At 49.3% G+C, this 19,762-nt stretch overlaps 1 protein-coding gene across 1 annotated transcript; it reads left to right on the forward strand.

Annotated features, from left to right (window-relative positions):
* The first annotated feature begins 8,414 nt into the window (after positions 1-8,414).
* Positions 8,415-19,126, forward strand: pcdh8 (protocadherin 8). Its single transcript, XM_062975594.1, has 3 exons — positions 8,415-11,252; positions 12,913-13,123; positions 17,631-19,126. Exons 1-3 carry the CDS (start codon positions 8,571-8,573, stop codon positions 18,002-18,004), a joined length of 3,267 nt encoding a protein of 1,088 aa, XP_062831664.1. The 5' UTR covers positions 8,415-8,570; the 3' UTR covers positions 18,005-19,126.
* Positions 19,127-19,762: the final 636 nt, after the last annotated feature.

Here is a 19,762-nt window from a genome sequence, read left to right on the forward strand (position 1 = left end):
CTGCTTCTTCTTCTTCCCCTTCCTTTCTTCCTCCCGCGCCTTCCTTTGTGGCGCTGCTTCAATCCCATTTCCATAATCCGCCTTGTTGTCTCGGCTGCTGTCGACGTCGCTTTCCCGCTCGCGTGCCGCCTCCGCGCCCTGGCTCCTCGCGTGAGGGGACAAGGCGAGCAAGGCGCCTCTCTCTTTTTGGCGGCAAAAAAAAGGCACCACCAGCCCTTTACAAACACCGTCTGAGGAGGCTCGCTCTAGGTGTGTTGGACTTCACCTCCCAGAATTCCTAGACATTAGACAAGCTGGCTGGGGCCTCTGGGAGTGGAAGGCCCACACAGCTGGAGGGACGCAGGTTGAGGGGGCCAAATTAGTACTGAAAATATGAATCCCGTAGGCACAGTTGAGCCCCCAGATGGCGTAGTGGACTAAGTGACTTGAAGGTTGGTTTGCTGACCTGAAAGCTGCCAGGTTCGAATCCCACCTGGAGAGAGTGCGGATGAACTCCCTCTATCCGCTCCAGCTCCATGAGGGGACATGAGATAAGCCTCCCACAAGGATGGTAAAAACATCAAAAACATCCAGGCGTCCCCTGGGTAACGTCCTTGCAGACGGCCAATTCCCTCACTCCAGAAGCGACTCAAGTTGCTCCTGTCATGAAAAAAAAAGAGTTGGGGAGACCTGCTCTTAGCTCATTTTGAGAGGGAGCAAAGGAAATGAATAATGTGTTGTCGAAGGCTTTCATGGCCGGAATCACTGTGCTGCTGTGAGTTTTCCGGTCTGTATGGCCATGTTCCAGAAGCATTCTCTCCTGACGTTTCGCCTGCATCTATGCCAGGCATCCTCTGAGGTTGTGACGTATATTGGAAACTAGGTCTGTGAGGTTTATATAGCTGTGGAATCTCCAGGGTGGGAGAAAGAATGCTGGTCTGTTCGAGGAAGGTGTGCATGTTGCAATTGGCCACCTTGGTGAGTACTGAATGGCCGTGCAGCTTCAAAGTCTAACACCTCCCAACAAAGGATTCCCCCAGGCAGGAACCAGCCAGGCTTTGAAGCTGCAAGATTATTCAGTGCTAATCAAGGTGACCAATTGCAACATTCACGCTTGCCTCAAACAGACAAGAGTTCTTTTTCCCAACCACTTGCCTAGTTTCCAACAGACCTCACAACCTCTGTGGATGCCTGCCATAAATGTGGGTGAAACGTCAGGAGAGAATGCTTCTGGAACATACAGCCCGGAAAACTCATAGCAACCCAAAGTGGGATCACATTACATTCATTCTACATAGAGCAGGGGTCATCAAACTTTTAAAGCAGAGGGCCGGTCCACAATCCTTCAGACTGTGGAGGGGCCGAATTATCATTCGGAGAAAAAAAACGAACAAATTCCTATGCACACTGCACATGTCTTATTTGTAGTGCAAAACAACAACAATGAAAGAACAATACAATATTTAAAAATGAAACCAATTGTAACCAACATAAACTTATCGGGATTTCAATGGGAAGTGTCGGCCTGCTTCTGGCCAATGAGATAGTAAAGTTTATCAGGATTGTTGTTGTTGTTGCGTGCCTTCAAGTCATTTCAGACTTTGGGCGAGCCTAAGTCTAAAATTATTTATTTATTCATTTACTACAATTATTTATTACATTTATATCCCGCCCTTCTCACCCCGAAGGGGACTCAGAGCAGTGTATGTACATACAATATATTATGTTATTAGCATAGCACAATATTAGCATTATATATTACTATATTGAACTATACCACTATACTGTAATATTATTTGTAATATATAACATATAATTAATATTATTGTATGGTATTATTAGTATTATATTGTAGAACATCATAATATTATTATCAATATTATATGTATATACAATATATTACATTATTAAAATGATATAAAATATTATATTATAAAACTGAGGGCGGGGGCCAGGTAAATGACCTTGGAGGGCCGCATCCGGCCCCCCGGGCCTTAGTTTGGGGACCCCTGACATAGAGGCACTCTTGGTGGCCTTACTTCGAAGTAAGCACAGAGAGGGTCTTAGGATTGTTGTATGTCTTTCGGGCTGTGTGGCCATGTTCCAGAAGAATTCTCTTCTGACGTTTCGTCCACATCTATGGCAGGCATCCTCAGAGGCTGTGAGGCATGGAGGATCTTCCTTGCAAGTCCTCGCCTGTCTGCAGCTATTCCTGCTGCCCTCTCTTGGTCGTGTGCATTTGCCTCGATTGAGTTTCATAGGGTTTTCTCAGGCCAGGGATCCCTTCAGGGTGGGCTCGCTTAATCTGGGTGTGTAGCGTGGGGAATGTCATCGGATGAGGTCCCGAACGAACGCGCCAAGGCTAAAGCCTCAGGTTGCAAGGGCTCTGTGGCCTCCCTTCTGTCTAGACAGCGGATGTCTCCTTGCCCCGGGACCCTCCCTACACGCAGCCGAGCCCTCAAAAAGCCCTCCAAAGGCCGAAAAGGTAGCCCTTGTGACTCGATCCGTGCGGAACCAGCGACCCTTGTTCCAAGGCGCCTCTTTGCAACATCCTGGTGTGAACGCGTTGCCTCAGATTACTTCAGCCCTGACCCAGTTTTAACTCCCCACTCTCTCCTGCTCCCAACAGGTTTTCTTTCCTCATCTCGCGGGAGCAATTACTTGATCCCGGTCGATCAAATAATTGCCGATTCGGCCATAATCTCCTCTTCGGGATCACCCAGATCCGCCGTCCTGAGTGACGTCGCATGGGAGGAAGTCCCACTGAGACCAGAGGGACCGGCTTCCAGATAGGAAGATCTATCAGCTCCTCCAGACCTGCGTTGGAAGCATTTCCCATTGTTTCTCCCAAGCCTCTCCGGAAATGCAACGGATGAGTGCTAGAGTTGGATTGGAAGTTGTCTTGTGAACTATACTGAGTGCCCTTACGATCTGTACTGCAGACAAAATTCAATCAAATTGCGGAATGAGTGTGTAGACAAAAGCAATATTCCTTGCTTCCAAGGCACTGGGTTTGGTGTTATGGGGCATAATCTCCCAAGAAAGCACCACAACCCTGGTTGAAGACAATACTCAGAGTAGTGCCCTCTAGTGGATCCTTCCTGCACCTGCAGGAACCTTGGCGGACTTCCCCAACAGACTTAAGGCTCATCAGACAGGCCCAACATCCCAGCATCTGATCGCAGGTTTTCTGTTTACCCCAGATTATCTGGCAGTGGGGACTCATATAATCCAGTTCAAAACAGAAAACCTAGGAGCAGATCCTGGGATCCATTCTATCTGGAAGGGCCCTTTCTCCTCTGCCCTAAAGCATTACACTCACTCTGATCTAAGTAGAAGATGTCTCTGGCTGTTTTCTCCATCTTGTGCTGAGGGCCTTCTCTTTGGTGTTTGTTTAGGATTTGAAGCCACCATTTTTGTGTGCAACGTTACCCTTGTTGGTCCCCAGGCCATTCATGCATTATGAGAAATGTAAATGATAGTTTCCTGATGCTTAGTCTGATGTGGAAATCAGTTCATACATTGAGGGAAGCAAAATCTGGGAGGCAATGTGTTTGCTATATCTACTTGTCAAAATGGCATGGTGGAACAGCAGAGCAGGAGGATATCAACAATATTATTTCTTCAGGCATATCAAGACAGGTGATTTTGTGGGGGGGGGGGGCACTGCAAATATGTATTTTGTGTTTTGTTTAGGCCAATGACGACAGCATACACTCTCTATAATAGCTGCAATTCCCCGGAGAAGAAATTCTAGTTTCCCAAAACTGAACAGCTAGTGCAGTGATTCCCAACCTTTGTTCCTGCAAGTGTTTGGGACTTCAACTCCCAGAAACCCCAGACAGATTACTAGCTATTAGGAATTGTGGAAGCTGAAGTCCAAAACACCTGGAGGGCCCAAGGTTGGGAACCACTGAGCTAGTGAGTTGTGCTTGATGCTGTAAATATTTGAACTATAGAATCAGGAATCAGAGCAGCTTCACACTCTCTGTGTGGTAAGCTCTGAACTCAGTGGCAGAACACAGGATTTTACCTTTGGAGAACCTCCCAAAATGGTGTGATGAAGGAGCATTTAGTGGAAGCATTGCAGTCACCATTCTCCCATACAGCATCCAGGTTGGCTGGGAAGAACAGAGCAATGAGAACGGCCAGGTTGGGAAAGCAACCAAAAATGTCTGCTGGGTCATAGCAAAGGTCTCTTGAAGCCAACAATATTCAGATGCTTATTCTTTGTCGCCTGTCTGGTGTTTTTCAATATACTGCCTCTGACCATGGAGGTTTCACTTACCTATTTCATCGGCACCCATAGCCTCCTCCAGAAATGGGTCAAATCTCTCTCTAAAGCCAGCTAAGCTAGAAGTTATGCTTACAACACATGGCCACAAACTGTTGGCACTTGCCTTGTGTGAAGAATGTCTCCCATCTGCCTTGCAGCTCCTGCTGATCCATTTCATTGGTTAGCTCTAGCCTCTGAGTTTTAACATTTAGAGAGGGAGAGACAAACATTTCTCTTTGCCCACATTCTCCACACCACTCACAATTCAGAACATCTGTTCCTCCAAGCCTTAAGAGTCTTTGTTTTGAACTAAACACTCTCAGACATTTTAGATATTTCTGATGGGAGGTAGCACTCTCTGGCAGATTTTGGGTAAAGATGGTGCTCTGATGGAACAGCAGACAGAAGTGCCTCCTCTATTTAAACTATCAAAGTCTAGGATACACAGAGACTTAGGCCTCTGGAAGATGATGGGACAGAAAAGGAAATCTGAGGAAAAGGGTGTTTTCCCATTTAGATTTATCCCCAAATCAGTGGAACAAGCACCTTGGACAGCTCTTGAAAGTTCCAGCTAAAACCTCAAATAAATTCAGTCCTGATCAATTTATACGGAAATCATGAAATCATAGAATCAAGTTGGAAGAGACCATCCAGTCCTAACCCCCCCCCCCCCCCGCCCGCCATGTAAGAAAAGCACAATCAAGACACCCCTGACAGATAGCCATTCAGCCTCTGCTTAAAAGCGTCCAAAGAGGGAACCTCCAACAAGCTCCAAGGCAGTGAATTCTACTGTTGAACAATTGTCATTCTCAGGAAGTTCTTCTAATGTTCAGGTGGAATCTCAGTTCCTGTCATCTGAACCCAATGCTCCAAAGCAGCAGAAAACAAGCCAGCTCCCTCTTCCTTATGACATCCTTTATTTAAACACACCTATCAGCTATCATGTCTCCTTTCTACCTTCTCTTCTGCAGGCTAAACATACCCAGTTCTTTAAGCCACTCCTCATAGGGCATTGTATCATTATTATCTACCAATTGTTGGGTTTCATCCCTGAACTGCACAAGTCTCTTGTGTCATCAAGTTTCCAGTCCTGAAACTAGGCTAGAGACAGGGTCAAGTTGAGAGATTCCTTTCCCCACATTCCTATTTACGTTTTCCCCCAAAAAAGGGGTCCTTGTCTTTCCTCTTACCTTGTCTTTCCTTTTGTCTTTCCTCCCCCCATGATGATGTGGCAATGGAATTCCGTGAGGCAACTTCTTTTTAAGTTCTATTGCCCTTAGCTGGCCATGTGGCCATTTGCAATTGTCTTCTGACTTTTCTTTCTACCTGTGAGGATGCACATCTTGCATCTCTCTAGGCAAAATGTAGCTGCCTGGACTTTTTACCCTTTTTGCTCCTTTAGAAGATGAGATTAGTAAACTAGGTAGCACCAAAACCCTTTCTATCAAGAATGGATTTCTTTTACTTCAATAAATATTTTTGAACCTAAAGTTCTGACTCTGCAATCCTAAACCATACTGGTTTACCATTCTGCCAACCTAGCAGTTCGAGGTGTCTACGGACAACGCTGGCTCTTCAGCTTAGAATGGAGATGAGCACCAACCCCCAGTCAGACATAACTGAACTTAACGTCAGGGGAAACTTTTACCTTTAACCTATGAAGTGTACTTCTGGTACTTAGCTATATTTATTATGAAATCACCCCAACTGAGGATTATTTTTAAGCCTAACAGCTCAGATTACCCAACACTATTAGCCTAATGATACAAAACGTATCCTTAAATGCAAAAGATGTATATGAAGCAATCTCAGTCCTGGTTTGCCTAAGCCAAACCCTTGAAGGGATGCACACATTGCTTCTCATGCACGTCCCATTGAAATCCAGCCCACTGGTTAGAAAGAAACCCCAGGGCGAAACCAAATCCATTTCGGATTGTGGTCATCCATGCCCGGGTGGACCTCGAGTGTTCTCGTCCTCCTATAACGATGCAGTGGCTCCTCGCTTCCGGGACCGATCCCCAAAGGAATGGCGAACCATCTGCTCCTTCCTTCTAGGCGACATTCCTTGAGACGTCCGCCGGGGATAACAGCCTTATTATGGAAGGCACTCCTCTCCTGAAATGGGCTTTACTAGAGAGTCAAGAAGATTGGGTTGGGGTTCAGGAGCTTTGGGAGGCTTGGGGGGGGGGGTCCTGAGGTGGAGTGGGGCGGGGTTCTGCCCCTCTTTCCCGCGAGGCAGATGGCTTCGCGCCCCCTCCCCTCCTCGCCAGGTCCGTGCCAGGTTTCAGCTTCACGCTGTTATTTTGTCCTCCTCTCCTTTGGTTCGCCTTCCCAGGGAGAGGACAAAAGGCAAACCCTTTCCATAGGAATGGCAGGACACGACGGAGGAGAGGGGAGGGGCCCGAGGCATTTCTTCGCCCCCGCCCTTCCCCCCGCGGCCAAAGGAAGGGCGATGAATGAGGCCGGCCAAGAGGGGCTCCGTGGGGCGCTCATTATAGTCCACTTAGCCCTTCAAAAGCCTCCCCCTCCCCCGCCCTCCCTGCCTCCTTCCCTTCCTTCCTTCCTTCCTCCTCGGCTTTCTTTCGCCTGTCACCGAGAAATAATACAGACGTCGGCGCCTCCGACGGGGCTATTCTCGGGCTCGGCGCTAACGAGGGCTTCATGAGCTTTTGACAGAGGGTCACCTTTCAAGGCTTTCCAAGCGCCGCTCCCCTCATCCGACGTGGAGCTCCCTCCCTCTCCCTTCCCTGCCAAAAGCTCGGCTTCCTCGGGGTCTCTTCCCCGCTTTCCTCGCTGCATAGAAACGCCACCGAGAGGGAGGAAGAAAGGGGAGAAGCAATCGCGGCGGCCGCGAGTCGGACCTGTTCTCCTTGCCTCGTTTGTGGCCAGAGAGACCCTCCCCCCCCCTCCCCAGGCGGTGTCTTGAAGGGCTCCCTCCCTCCAAGGCTGGCCCCCTAAGCTCCGCGTTAAGCCAAGGAGCGGCGCTTCCTAGGAGCGGAACTCGGTCTTTGGGTTGGTGTGAGTTTTCCAGACTGTATGAACATGTTCCAGAAACATTCTCTCCTGATGTTTCACCCACATCTAGGCCAGGCATCCTCGGAGGTTGTGAGGTCTGTTGGAAACTAGGCAATATATCTGTGGAAGATCAAGGGTGAGAGAAAAATGTGAATGTTGCAATTAATCACCTTGATCAGCACAAAATCGTCTTGCAGCTTCAAAGCCTGGCTGATTCCTACCTGGGGGAATCCTTTATTGGAAGGTGTTAACTGGCCCTGATTGTTTCTTGTCTAGAATTCCCCTGTCTTCTGAATGTTATTCTTTATCTACTGTCCTGATTTTTGAGTTTTTTTAATACTAGTTGCCAGATTGTGTTCATTTTCATGGTTTCCTTCTTTCTGTTGAAACTGTCCACATGCTTGTGGATTTCAATGGCTTCTCTGTGTAGTCTGGCATGGTGGGTTAGGGTTAGAGTGGTCCAGCATTTCTGTGTTCTCAAATAATATGCTGTGTCCAGGTTGGTCCATCAAGTGCTCTGCTATGGCTCACTTCTCTGGTTGAATTAGTCTGCAGTGCCTTTCATGTTCCTTGATTCGAGCCTGGGCAATGCTGCGTTTGGTGATCCCTATGTAGACTTGTCCACAGCTGCATGGTATAGGGTAGACTCCTGCAGAGGAGAGAGGATCCCTCTTTTCCTTTGCTGAACTGCATGTCCCAATTGTTGATTGGATTTGCGGATTATTAGGATATCTAGAAATTGCAGTTTTCCTTCGTTTTCCTTTTCCATGGTTAATTGGGTGTTTGGGTGGATCTCAGTCCCAGGTCAAGAAGACGCTCTTTGGCCCCAGCCCTCCTTGCCTGGACCCAAAGAGGGGGCGGGAAGCGAGTGAACTCCCACCCCCCCCCCAAAAAATACAGAAGAGCCGAAGGGAAGACGAAATTCTTTCCAACGCTAGCCCCCCCGCCCCACAGTATATGTATAGAGAGAGAAAAGCTTTTCGGGGCGTGTCCAGTGTGGAAAGGGAGCCTGCGATAGGCTGAGGGGCGGTGCAGCTTTGCATACGCGCGTCTATGAGAGACCCCAGGGTGTGTCCAGTGAGGAAAGGGGGCTTGCGATAGGCTGGGAGGCGGCGCGGATTTGCATACGCGCGTCTATTAGAGACTCCTGGAGCTGAGAAGCGGAGGAGCGCGAGGGAGGGACGGGCAGGCGGGAAGGAGGCCGCGCGGAGGAGAGACGGGCGCTTCTAGCTTCCAACGCCGAGCCGAGGACTGACCCTCTACCCGCTTCATCCACAGAAAGAGGGGGCGGAGGAGGAGGATGTGGGGCACGCCGTGGCCTGCGCTCTGCCTGTTGCTCTGCCTGCTCCGGCCCGCCGCGGGGAAGACGCTCCGCTACCACATCTACGAGGAGGAGCCGCCCGGGACGGTGATCGGAACCTTGGCCGACGACCTGCCCGCGGAGCGGCCCGGGGAGCAACGCACTTTCCGCCTGCTGAAGCCGCCGGGCAACGGGTCCCTGGTGCGTGTGCGCGAGCGGGACGGGCAGCTGAGCCTGGGTCCGGAGCGGCTGGACCGGGAGGCGTTGTGCGGGCCGTCGTCGGCGTGGTGCGCGCTGAGCTTCGACGTGGTGTGCCTGGGGGCGCCCTCGTCGTCTTCGTCCCCGTCCTCGTCGTACCAGCTGCTGCAGGTGGAGGTGGAGGTGGTGGACGTGAACGACCACGCGCCCCGGTTCCCGCAGGCGGAGGTGGGCCTGGAGGTGTCGGAGGCGGCGCTGCCGGGGACGCGGCTCCCGCTGGGGCTGGCGCTGGACCCGGACGCGGGCGCCAATGGCGTACAGAGCTTCGCGCTCTCGCCCAACCGGCACTTCGGGCTGGAGGCGCCGCGCCGCGCGGACGGGCTGAAGGGCGCCGAGCTGGTGCTGCTGGCGCCGCTGGACCGCGAGGCGCAGGCCTCGTTCCGCCTGGAGCTGGTGGCCAAGGACGGCGGGAGCCCGGCGCGGTCGGGCACGGCCACGCTGGCCCTGCGCGTGCTCGACGCCAACGACAACGCGCCGGCCTTCCCCCGCGGGGGCGCGCCGCGCCTGCTGGAGCTGCCCGAGGACGCGCCGCCGGGCGCCGCGCTGCTGGAGCTGGGCGCCGCCGACCCGGACGAGGGCGCCAACGGGGCGCTGCTCTACTCGTGGGGCAGCCAGGTGGGGCCCGAGGCGCGCGCCCTCTTCGCCCTCGACCCGCTCTCGGGCCGCCTCAGCCTCCGCGCCGCCCTCGACTACGAGCGCCACACCGCCTTCGAGCTCGACGTCCAGGCCTCCGACCGCGGCGCCAGCCCGCTCCGCGCCGCCTGCAAGGTCCTCGTCCGCCTCACCGACGTCAACGACAACGCGCCCCAGATCGACCTCAGGCCCCTCCGGGCGGGAGACGCAGATGAGGGGGGCCCCGACGGGGAGGTGGTGGTGGCCTACGTCAGCGAGGCCGCGCCCACAGGCAGCCTGGTGGCCCTGGTCAGCGTCTGGGACCACGACTCCGGCGCCAACGGGCAGGTGCGCCTCTCCCTGGAGCCCCCCGGGGAAGGCAGGCAGGGGCCCCCGCCGCCTTTCGCCCTCCGCCCCGCCCACGACGAGGAGGAGGAAGAGGCGGCGGAGGAGCAGGAGCCCGGCCAGGAGGCCAAGGAGAAGGCGCGCTCCTTCCTGCTCCTCACCACGGGGCCGCTGGACCGCGAGCGCGTGCCCGAGTACAACCTCACCCTCCTGGCCCAGGACCTGGGCGCGCCCCCCGCCCGCACCGCGCGCCGTCTCTCCGTCCGCCTCGCCGACGAGAACGACCACGCGCCCCGCTTCGCCTCCCCCGCCCTCCGCCTCCCGCTGCCCGAGAACAACCCCCCGGGGGCCTTCCTGGCCGCCCTCACCGCCCGCGACCCCGACCTGGGCCCCAACGGCCGCGTGGCGTACCGCCTCCTCCTCGAAGACCCGCTCCAGCAGCTCCGCGGGGCGCCTCTCTCCACCTACGTCTCCCTGGACGCCGCCTCGGGCGCGCTCTACGCGTTGCGCAGCTTCGACTACGAGGCGATGAAGGAGCTGTCGCTGACCGTCGTGGCCACGGACGGGGGGAACCCTCCGCTCTCCAGCACCGCGCAGGTCGCCGTCCGCGTCCTGGACCTGAACGACAACGCGCCCGTCATCACGCACCCGGCGCCCCGCAACGGCTCCCTGGAGGTGTGGGTCTCGCGGCGTGCGGGTAAGGGCGCCCAGGTGTGCCGGGTCCAGGCGCGCGACGCCGACGAGGGCGAGAACGCCGAGCTGAGCTTCGCCCTCCTGCCGGACCCCGCCGCCGGCCCAGAAGACGCCGCCGAGGCGCTGTTCGCCGTGGACGCGGGCACCGGGGTGGTGGTGCTGAAGGAAAGCCTGTCCGGGGAGCAGCCCGGGAGGGTTTTCCGCGCCCTGCTCCGCGTCTCCGACGGCGGGCGGCCCTCGCTCTCGGCCAGCGCCGCCCTGCGCTTCGTGGTCACGGCCTCGGAGGAAGAGCCCTCCTCGGGAGCCTCCTCGGAGGCCAAGGCGGCGGCGGCGTCCTCTTCGGTGCAGTGGGACGGGCCCCTCATCGTCATCGCCGTCCTGGCCGGGAGCTGCACCCTGCTGCTGGTGGCCATCATCGCCATCGCCACCAGCTGCAACCGGCGCAAGCGGCAGAAGCAACTGCAGGAGAGGCTGAAGCAGCAGCAAGGCGCCGTCCTGGACGAGCCCCTCGAGCAGGGAGGCGCCGGCGGGAGCAGCGGCAGCCCCGGAATACGGAACGGAGGAGGAGGAAGCGGCAGCCCCGGAAACCGCGGAGGAGGCGGCGGCGGAGGCGTGAGTTTCGAGGTGCGCTCCTTCGCCAGCAAGTCGTCCTTCGCCAGCGCCGAGCCCTCCCCGGCCAGCGAGGACCCGCCGCCCTCCGAGGGCAGCCGCAGCGAGAGCGCCAGCCTCTACGACAGCAGCCAGGGGCGCCTCCGCCCCGCCCACGCCAACGAGGTAAGCAGGCCGGACTCCCGCAGCAGCACTCTCTCCAAACTCGCTGCCAAGGCCAGGACTTACACTCTATGCTTTAGTCCTTTGGAATCAAAGAACTTCAGAGTGTCCCACTTTTTGGCCTCCAGCCCCCAGAAGCCCTAGCCAGTGTTTTTGTCGGGCTTTCATGGCCAGAATTACTGGGCTGCTGTGAGTTTTCCAGGCTTTATAGCCATGTTCCATAAACATTCTCTCCGGAGCTTTCACCTGTATCAATAGCATCCTCAGAGGTTACCAGGAGCCCCCGTGGCGTAGTGGGTTAAAGCCTTGTGACTTGAAAGTTGGCTTGCTGACCTGAAGGCTGCCAGGTTTGAATCCCACCCAGGGAGAGCGCAGATGAGCTCCCTCTATCAGCTCCAGCTCCATGCGGGGACATGAGAGAAGCCTCCCACAAGGATGGTACAATATCAAAACATCTGGGCGTCCCCTGGGTCCTTGCAGACGGCCAATTTTCTCACACCAGAAGCAACTCAGTTTGCTCCTGAAACAAAAACAAAAAAAAATCCTCAGAGGTTGTGAGATCTATTGGAGACTAGGCAAGTGGGGTAATTTATATATCTCTGGAAGGTCCAGGGTGGGGGAAAGAACTCTTGTCTGCTAGAGGCAAGTGTGAATGGGGCAATTAATCTCCTTGATCAGCACTGAAAATCTTTGCAGCTTCAAAGCCTGGCTGATTCCTGCCTGGGGGAAATCCTTTGTTGGGAGGTATTAGCCGGCCCTAATTGTTTCATGCCTGGAATTCCTCAGTTTTCTGAAAGTTGTTCTTTATTCACTGTCTTGATTTTAGATTTTTTAAAATACAGTAGAGTCTTACTTATCCAAGCCTCACTTATCCAAGTTTCTGGATTATCCAAGCCATTTTTGTAGTCAATGTTTTCAATATATTGTGATATTTTGGTGCTAAATTCGTAAATACAGTAATTACAACATAACATTACTGCGTATTACAAGCTTCTGCCAGCCCGTCTAGCTTGGATAAGTGAGACTCTACTGTACTGGTTTAGATCAGTATTAAATATATGGTTTTTAACCATGAAAATGAACAAAATCTGGCTACCAGTACTAACAAAACTCCATCATCAGGACAGTAAATTAAAAAAAAAACACTCTGAAAACAGGGGAATTCCAGGCATGAAACAATCAGGGCCAGCTAATATCTCCCAACAAAGGATTCCACCAGACAGTAAACAGCCAGACCTTGAAACTGAAAGGCTGTTCAGTGCTAATCAAGGTGGCCAATGGAAACATTCACACCTGCCTCAGACAAGAGTTTTTTCTCCCACAGATATATAAACTTCACTTGACTAGTTTCCAACAGACCTCTGAGGATGCCTGCCATAGATGCAGGTGGAATGTCAGGAGAAAATGCTTCTGGAACATGGCCATACAATCTGGAAAACTCACAGCAACCCAGCCCTAGCCAGCTTGCCCAATGACCAAGCATGCTGGGAGCTGAAGTTCAAAACACCTGGACAGCCCTGAAAGTAAGAGCATGGTGGTGCAGTGGGTTAAACCCCCATACAAAACTGTTTACATCAAGACAAAGCACATTAGATAGCTTTCAACCTTGTTTCTGACCATTGTATTTGTTTCTCCTCTTATTTCTCCCCCCCCTCCCCTCCAGTCGTATGCTTCAACTCCCAGCTACAGCAAAGAGGCCGCCCCACCTCCAGTGCCCATCTGGAAGGGCCACTCCTTCAACACCATCTCAGGCCGGGAAGGGGACAAGTTCAGCGGCAAAGACAGCGGCAAAGGTGACAGCGACTTCAACGACAGCGATTCGGACATCAGTGGGGATGCCTTGAAGAGAGACCTCATCACCCATATGCAGAATGGTAAGGATGCCCCCCTCCCCCGTCACAGCCCACCCTGCTCTTCAGACTGAAAATAGTCGCCCCAGAAACACACTGAATGAAGGAGGCCTCCAGAGTTCTGGACCCCACAATTTAGGGAAGCTGCTTCTGAGTGAGAAGGAGCAGGGAATCTGTTCAACTATAAGCAGGCAGTTACATGCAGTCATCCCTAGTGGTTGCCATAGAATCTAGATCCTGACTCCTGCCCTTGTTGCAAAAAGGAAAGCCTTCCCAGCCATTTCCTCCTTTCAATGTACAGATTTAATGGGGGACATTATTGGCACAAATTTTGTTTAGCTCCGGTTCGGAACATAGTGAATACAAGGAAATTACAAGGCATAATAATAATTATTATTACAGTAGAGTCTCACTTATCCAACATAAACAGGCCAGCAGAATGTTGGATAAGCAAATATGTTGGATAATAAGGAGGGATTAAGAAAAAGCCTATTAAACATCAAATTAGGTTATGATTTTACAAATTAAGCACCAAAACATCATGTTATACAACAAATTTGATAGAAAAAGTAGTTCAATACACAGTAATGCTATGTAGTAATTTCTGTATTTACGGATTTAGCACCAAAATATCACGATGTATTGAAAACATTGACTACAAAAATGCGTTGGATAATCCAGAACGTTGGATAAGCGAGTGTTGGATGAGTGAGACTCTACTGTATTATTATTTATTACCTGACTTTCCTAATGGCTCACAGTGAAGTACAAAGTAAAAAACATATCAACATAAGATACATACAGTGGGGTTTCACTTATGCAACATAAGCAGGCCGGCAGGAGGCTGGATAAGCGAAAATGTTGGATAATAAGGAAGGATTAAGGAAAAGCCTATTAAACTTCAAATTACATTATGATTTTACAAATTAAGCACCAAAACGTCATGTTGACAGAAAAAGCCGTTCAATACACAGTAAAGTTATGTAGTAGTTACTGTATTTACGAATTTAGCACCAAAACATCACAATGTATTTAAACGTTGACTACAAAAACATTGGCTACTAACAAATTGACTACAAATAAGGATGGAATTGCATAAAATGAACGTATAGTAACAACATTGTCGGAAATCAAATCCGTAAAAAGGATCCGTAAAAAGTTCAGTCCTTGCTGCCTGGAGAAACAGCTCTGGACCAAGGCAGGAGGCAGACTGCATTGGATAATCCAGAATGTTGGATAAGTGAATGTTGGATAAGTGAGAGACTACTGTACATCAAAACCCACCATTACAAAAACACTATTATACAGAGCAATTCCAGACATTAATCAATCAGGGCCAGTTAACACCTTCCAACAAAGAATCCCTCCAGGCAGGACGCAGCCAGGCTTTGAAGCTGCAAGGCCATCCAGTGCTAATCAACATTAACACCTGCCTCTAGCAGACAAGAGTCCCACCCTGATCATCCACAGATACATAAACCCCACGTGCCTAGTTTCCAACAGACCTCACAAACTCTGAGGATGCCTCCCATAGATGTGGGCGAAACGTATGGAGAGAATGCTTCTGGAACATGGCCATACAGCCCAGAAAACTCACAGCAACCCAATATTATACATTATTAAGCAGCCCCTTCCTGCACAGTTTGGTCACAATCCAGATGGTCCATTTCTACATGCTTGCTTTGGAGTGAGGGAATGATAGATGGAATTGTTCATATACACATATGCATATATATATATATATATCCACACACACACATATATATATACACACACACACACACATATTTCAGAGTTCTGAACACTGTTCTGATCATTAAACTTCCTGGTGTTGAGAGACGGATAGCTAGATGCAGTGAGGGAAATAAATAAATCAGGGTGGTTAAAAGCTTCAAGGTGTATCTACACGAAAAAGTTGAAAGAACAGATCCTCTCTGATTAATCACATCAATCATATGCTGCCCAATGGGTTTAGGGTGATTAGTCTGAATTATCCTCAGAGCTGAATAGTTGAGCAGGGACGTGAAGTTGGGTTTCCCTGTGACATATTGTCCAGTGCACCCCAATGGCTGCCCCTGAGTAATGCTGGCACCATCCTCAGGTAAAAATGAAAGTGTTTTTCGGTGCCTATATATTTTTTATATTCCAAAATGTAAAATAATGGCTGGTTTAGGCAGAGATTTTGTAGCCCACTAGCCACTCTTGGGCAATCATTCTCACAGTTCCAGATCCATACCGGCTGGCCATACTCATAATGAAATTTGGCATCTGAAGTGGCCATGGTGACTTCACTCATTGGTGAAATTCACTGGTTTGCCTTCGGTCAGATACTGTCTTTTAGTCTAAGTGACTTCTACATCCCAGGGCTATTTTGAAGAATACCATGCCATCACGAGCTTCTTGAAGCAAGAATGGGATGCAGTTGTGACCATTAATAGCAGTGAGGTTCTTAAACCCCTTCCAAGCTGTGAAAAGCTAATCTTATTAAGAAGGTGAAACTTCACACAGGTCCACAGATCACTTGTGCTCCACCACACATAGTTCCCAATGAGCTTTTACTACTGACCTTTCATCCTTATAGAAAATGGAAGACATGATAAAATACTGATCAAATGTTTCAACCAACCCATGCTTTTAATTCTGCCCTTTCCTAGAGCCCTACAGATGCCTTGGACATCAGATATATTTTTCTGTATATGTGCAAGTGCCTTCAAATCACCTGTTGACATATGGCAACCCTATGAATATCATAGCAATTTCCTAGGCAAGGAATATTCAAAGGTGGTTTGCCATTGCTTTCTTCATAAATACAGCCCACAGCTCCTGTTATTGAAGTGTTGTCCTCTTCTAGCCCAACTCATTTGGAGGCTACTGGATTGAGGAAAGTGTTGGATGCAGTTGGTTCCAATATGGACATTTTGTATTTCCATACACACAGTTTCATGCCACCTGCTCGTTTAATTTTTGTGTGCAAGATTCCATGGATGTAGCCATAACTTGTCTTTGAGTTGTTCACTACTGGAGCCAATATTCTGTCATGAGAATTCAGTAAACCTCTCACCAGCTGGCCATCGAGTGATGGGTGGGTGATGGAATTTGTCCTGCATTTCGAAGATTTGGCCATTATACATCTGTGTTCCTCCATGTATGCACTACGTGATTTGCAAACACAAAAGTGGGCTGAGATCTTTGTGTGGAAGCACTACCCCAGCCATTCAGTAAGTAAATCTGAAAGTAAGCAGTTTAGAAACTCAAATCTAAGCCAAGAGCTTGATGGGCATTGTTCGTTTTTCCCCAGACCAATTATGCACAAATAGTTCCATTTAAATCAACATAATCCCACTGACAGAAACGGATTAGCACTGTTGAGTCCTATATGCTCCAATGTAGTTCAAGCACATTTATTTCAGCAGAAGAGTAAAGCTTGTCCTGAATTACTGAAAATCGGCTGAGCTTTTTCTTCAAAAAGAAGCTTGCCTTGACCAGCCTATTTTAAAGTCTTTTTTCGTGTCAGTAGCAACTTGAAAAAGTGCAAGTCACTTCTGGAGTGAGAGAATTGGTCGTCTGCAAGGATTTTGCCCAGGGGATGCCCGGATATTTTGATGTTTTACCATCCTGTGTCAGAGAAATCCAGAGAAATCAGCCATAGCAGAGCACTTGGTGAACAAACCTGGACACAGTATATTATTTGAGAACACAGAAATGCTGGACCCACTCTCACAACTACCATGTCAGACTACACAGAGAAGCCATTGAGATCCACAAGCATGTAGATGACAGTTTCAACAGAAAGGATTAAACCATGAAAATGAACACAATCTGGCTACCAGTATTTAAAAAACTCTAAAATTAGGACAGTAAATAAAGAACAGCACTCTGAAAACAGGAATTTCAGACATGAAACAATCAGGGCCTGCTAACACCTCCCAACAAAGGATTCCCCCAGGCAGAAAGCAGCCAGACCATGAAGCTGCAAAGTCATTGAATGCTAATCACGGTTATTAATTCCAACATTCACACTGACCTCAAACAGACAGGAGTCCTTTCGTCCACCCTGGACTTTCCACAGATACATAAACCTCCCTTGCTTAGTTTCCAATATACCTCAAAACATTAGAGGATGCCTGCCATAGATGTGGGCAAAACGTCAGGAGAGAATATCTCTGGAACATGGCCATACAACCCGGAAAACTCACAACAACCCAATTCTGCTCTGTCTTCTGCATGACAACCTTTCTGATAGGCCTCATTAGCTGCTAAACTTGCAGATTTTCTATGGACATTATATTATTTTTAAAAATAATATAAGCCTTTTCAAAAAAAGATGCCTGCCTAATTGACTATGCCTTTTTAACTGATTGCTACAAAACCAGGCATGGGCAAACCTACCAGCTGTTAGGAATTGTGGGAGGTGAGATCCAAAAACACCTGGAGGGTCGAAGTTTGCCCATGCCTGTATTAAGCAGTGTTCTGCCTATTGCGTGTCCGTATTTATAAATGACCTCTTTCTGTTGTTCATATTCACTTTTAGGTTTGTGGGCTTGTACTGCCGAATGCAAGATCCTGGGCCACTCCGATCGCTGCTGGAGCCCTTCCTGTGGTCGAACCAACCCCCACTGCTCCTCCCACCCGAAGACCCAGCTCTCCACTTTCTGCAAGAGTACCTCACTGCCAAGGGACTCCATTCGCCGAGATAATTATTATCAGGCACAACTGCCCAAGACAGTGGGACTTCAGAGTGTCTACGAGAAAGTCCTGCACAGGGATTACGACAGGACAATGACGTTGCTCTCTCCTCCCCATCCAGGGAGGCTGCCGGACCTCCAAGAGATCTCCGTTCCCCTCTACCAGGCTCCCTCTACTCGCTATTTAGGGCCACCTCCTGAGACTAATCAGAATGGTTAACTACTTCCCAGCGCTTGACTTTTGCTCAGGCCCAAAAGTGTCTGGCTAGTGAAGAAACCATTATCAGGCCTGGAACCTGAATTTCTAAAATGATGCATTTGCTGGGGATGTTTTCTTCCCCTTTTCTGTATTTTGTGGTTTTGTTGAAGAGGACAGTGACTCTGAGCATGTGCAAAGTGTCTTTCACACAGCTTTGTGACTATGGCCAGCCCCAACAAGCCTCCAGGTTTACAGGAAAAAATCTTTGTATCGTAGCTCTTCTCTTTTAGAAAGATTATAAACACTGATTCCATACTGAGTCCCCACATCCCAACTCAAGCATGCAACTAGATAAATGCACACAGATCATTTCCAATCGTTCTTAAATTAATGACCAGGTTCAGTGTACAGAAGAACAAGCAAAACGTGCCTTAAAATATAAACGTGTTTTTGTACGCATGTGTACAAACATATATGCACACATAGTCCTGCACATACACACGTCTTAATGTGTGTATGGAAGTCTCTGTGTGCATATGTATGCATGGATATGCACATTTACATACACATGTGCACACAGAAATACATACATGATCATGTATGTATATGGGCAGGTTTGTATAGATAGATAGATAGATAGATATGGTGTGTTAAAGAAGTTGTTGGGAAAGATATCCAATTGCGTTGGTACTGTTTGATATTTGCAAACAAAAACTCTTTGTAGTTATTGTAATTTTTATGAAATGTGCAGTATTTAATTTTTATTTCTATGTTGCTCTTTTGCTTCACCCATGGCCTGCCTTTTCGTAGTGTTTTCTTAAACCTGTATATTATGTAATGTAATGTTTGTATATAAGGAAATTTCATTCTATTTTTATATAATAAAACCTTGGGGAAGGGGGACCCGAAATTCTTGCCAAAGGAAGTGTCTGAAAGACATGCTCAGAAGAAGAACACAATCCTTTAGGAATCACGGAAAAGAACTTTCACAGATTAATGATAGGTTACTTTATCAACTTGCTTGTTTGGGAAAGACTGCCTTGCCAAGTGTGAATTGTGTTTCTGGAGTCAGTTTGAAACTAACTGTGGTTTAATTATTCTGTGTCACTTATATAAACACTAATAAAGGACTTGTTAAGTGTTGGGGGAGCTCAGATGCTACACTTTATTGTCATTCCTTTTTTTAGGTTGTACTAAAACCGAACTATGAATCATGAATGTGACCTCTCTATTAACAGCATTCAAAGGTTGTCCTGCTTCACTCCTCTTCCACTTAATTCAAAAAGCACTCAAGACCATGCAGGGTAGATTTTCTGCTTCAAGCAGTTGCTTGCTCCACAACTCAGTGTTAGCTGATTGCATTTGATCCCCAACTTCTTCCCAAAGAGTTACATAATGTAAATTAGTATGCCTCTGAGGGATGCACAGATTACTCACCTGAAAATTTGACTCCCAAGGGGGAAAGATGCATAGGAGACATCTCCAGCGTTTTACAGCTGGTGGGCATATCTGGCATTTTGAAATTTTATTTATTTATTTACAGTATTTATATTCCACCCTTCTCACCTTGGGCAGATCACAACACACATATACATGGCGAACATTCAAGTTCATTTAGACAATATGACATATATAGACAAGACACAGAGGCAATTTAACATTCCGGCTTCATGAGGGTATGCTCGATTCCGGCCACAAGGGGAGCTGCTGCTTCACCGTCCACTTGTGACACTGAGTCCTTGATGGAGTACTTCCTCATTCTTCCACACGCTTCTGAAA

Source organism: Anolis carolinensis, chromosome 3 (assembly GCF_035594765.1).
Source record: "Anolis carolinensis isolate JA03-04 chromosome 3, rAnoCar3.1.pri, whole genome shotgun sequence".
In the NCBI taxonomy this organism is placed as follows: Eukaryota; Metazoa; Chordata; class Lepidosauria; order Squamata; family Dactyloidae; genus Anolis; species Anolis carolinensis.

Coding starts and splice junctions, on each gene's coding strand:
- pcdh8 (XM_062975594.1), top strand. CDS start 8,571: ATGTGGGGCACGCCGTGGCCTGCGCTCTGCCTGTTGCTCTGCCTGCTC. Junction 11,253..12,912: donor GCCCCGCCCACGCCAACGAG/GTAAGCAGGCCG, acceptor CCTCCCCTCCAG/TCGTATGCTTCAACTCCCAG. Junction 13,124..17,630: donor CATCACCCATATGCAGAATG/GTAAGGATGCCC, acceptor ATTCACTTTTAG/GTTTGTGGGCTTGTACTGCC.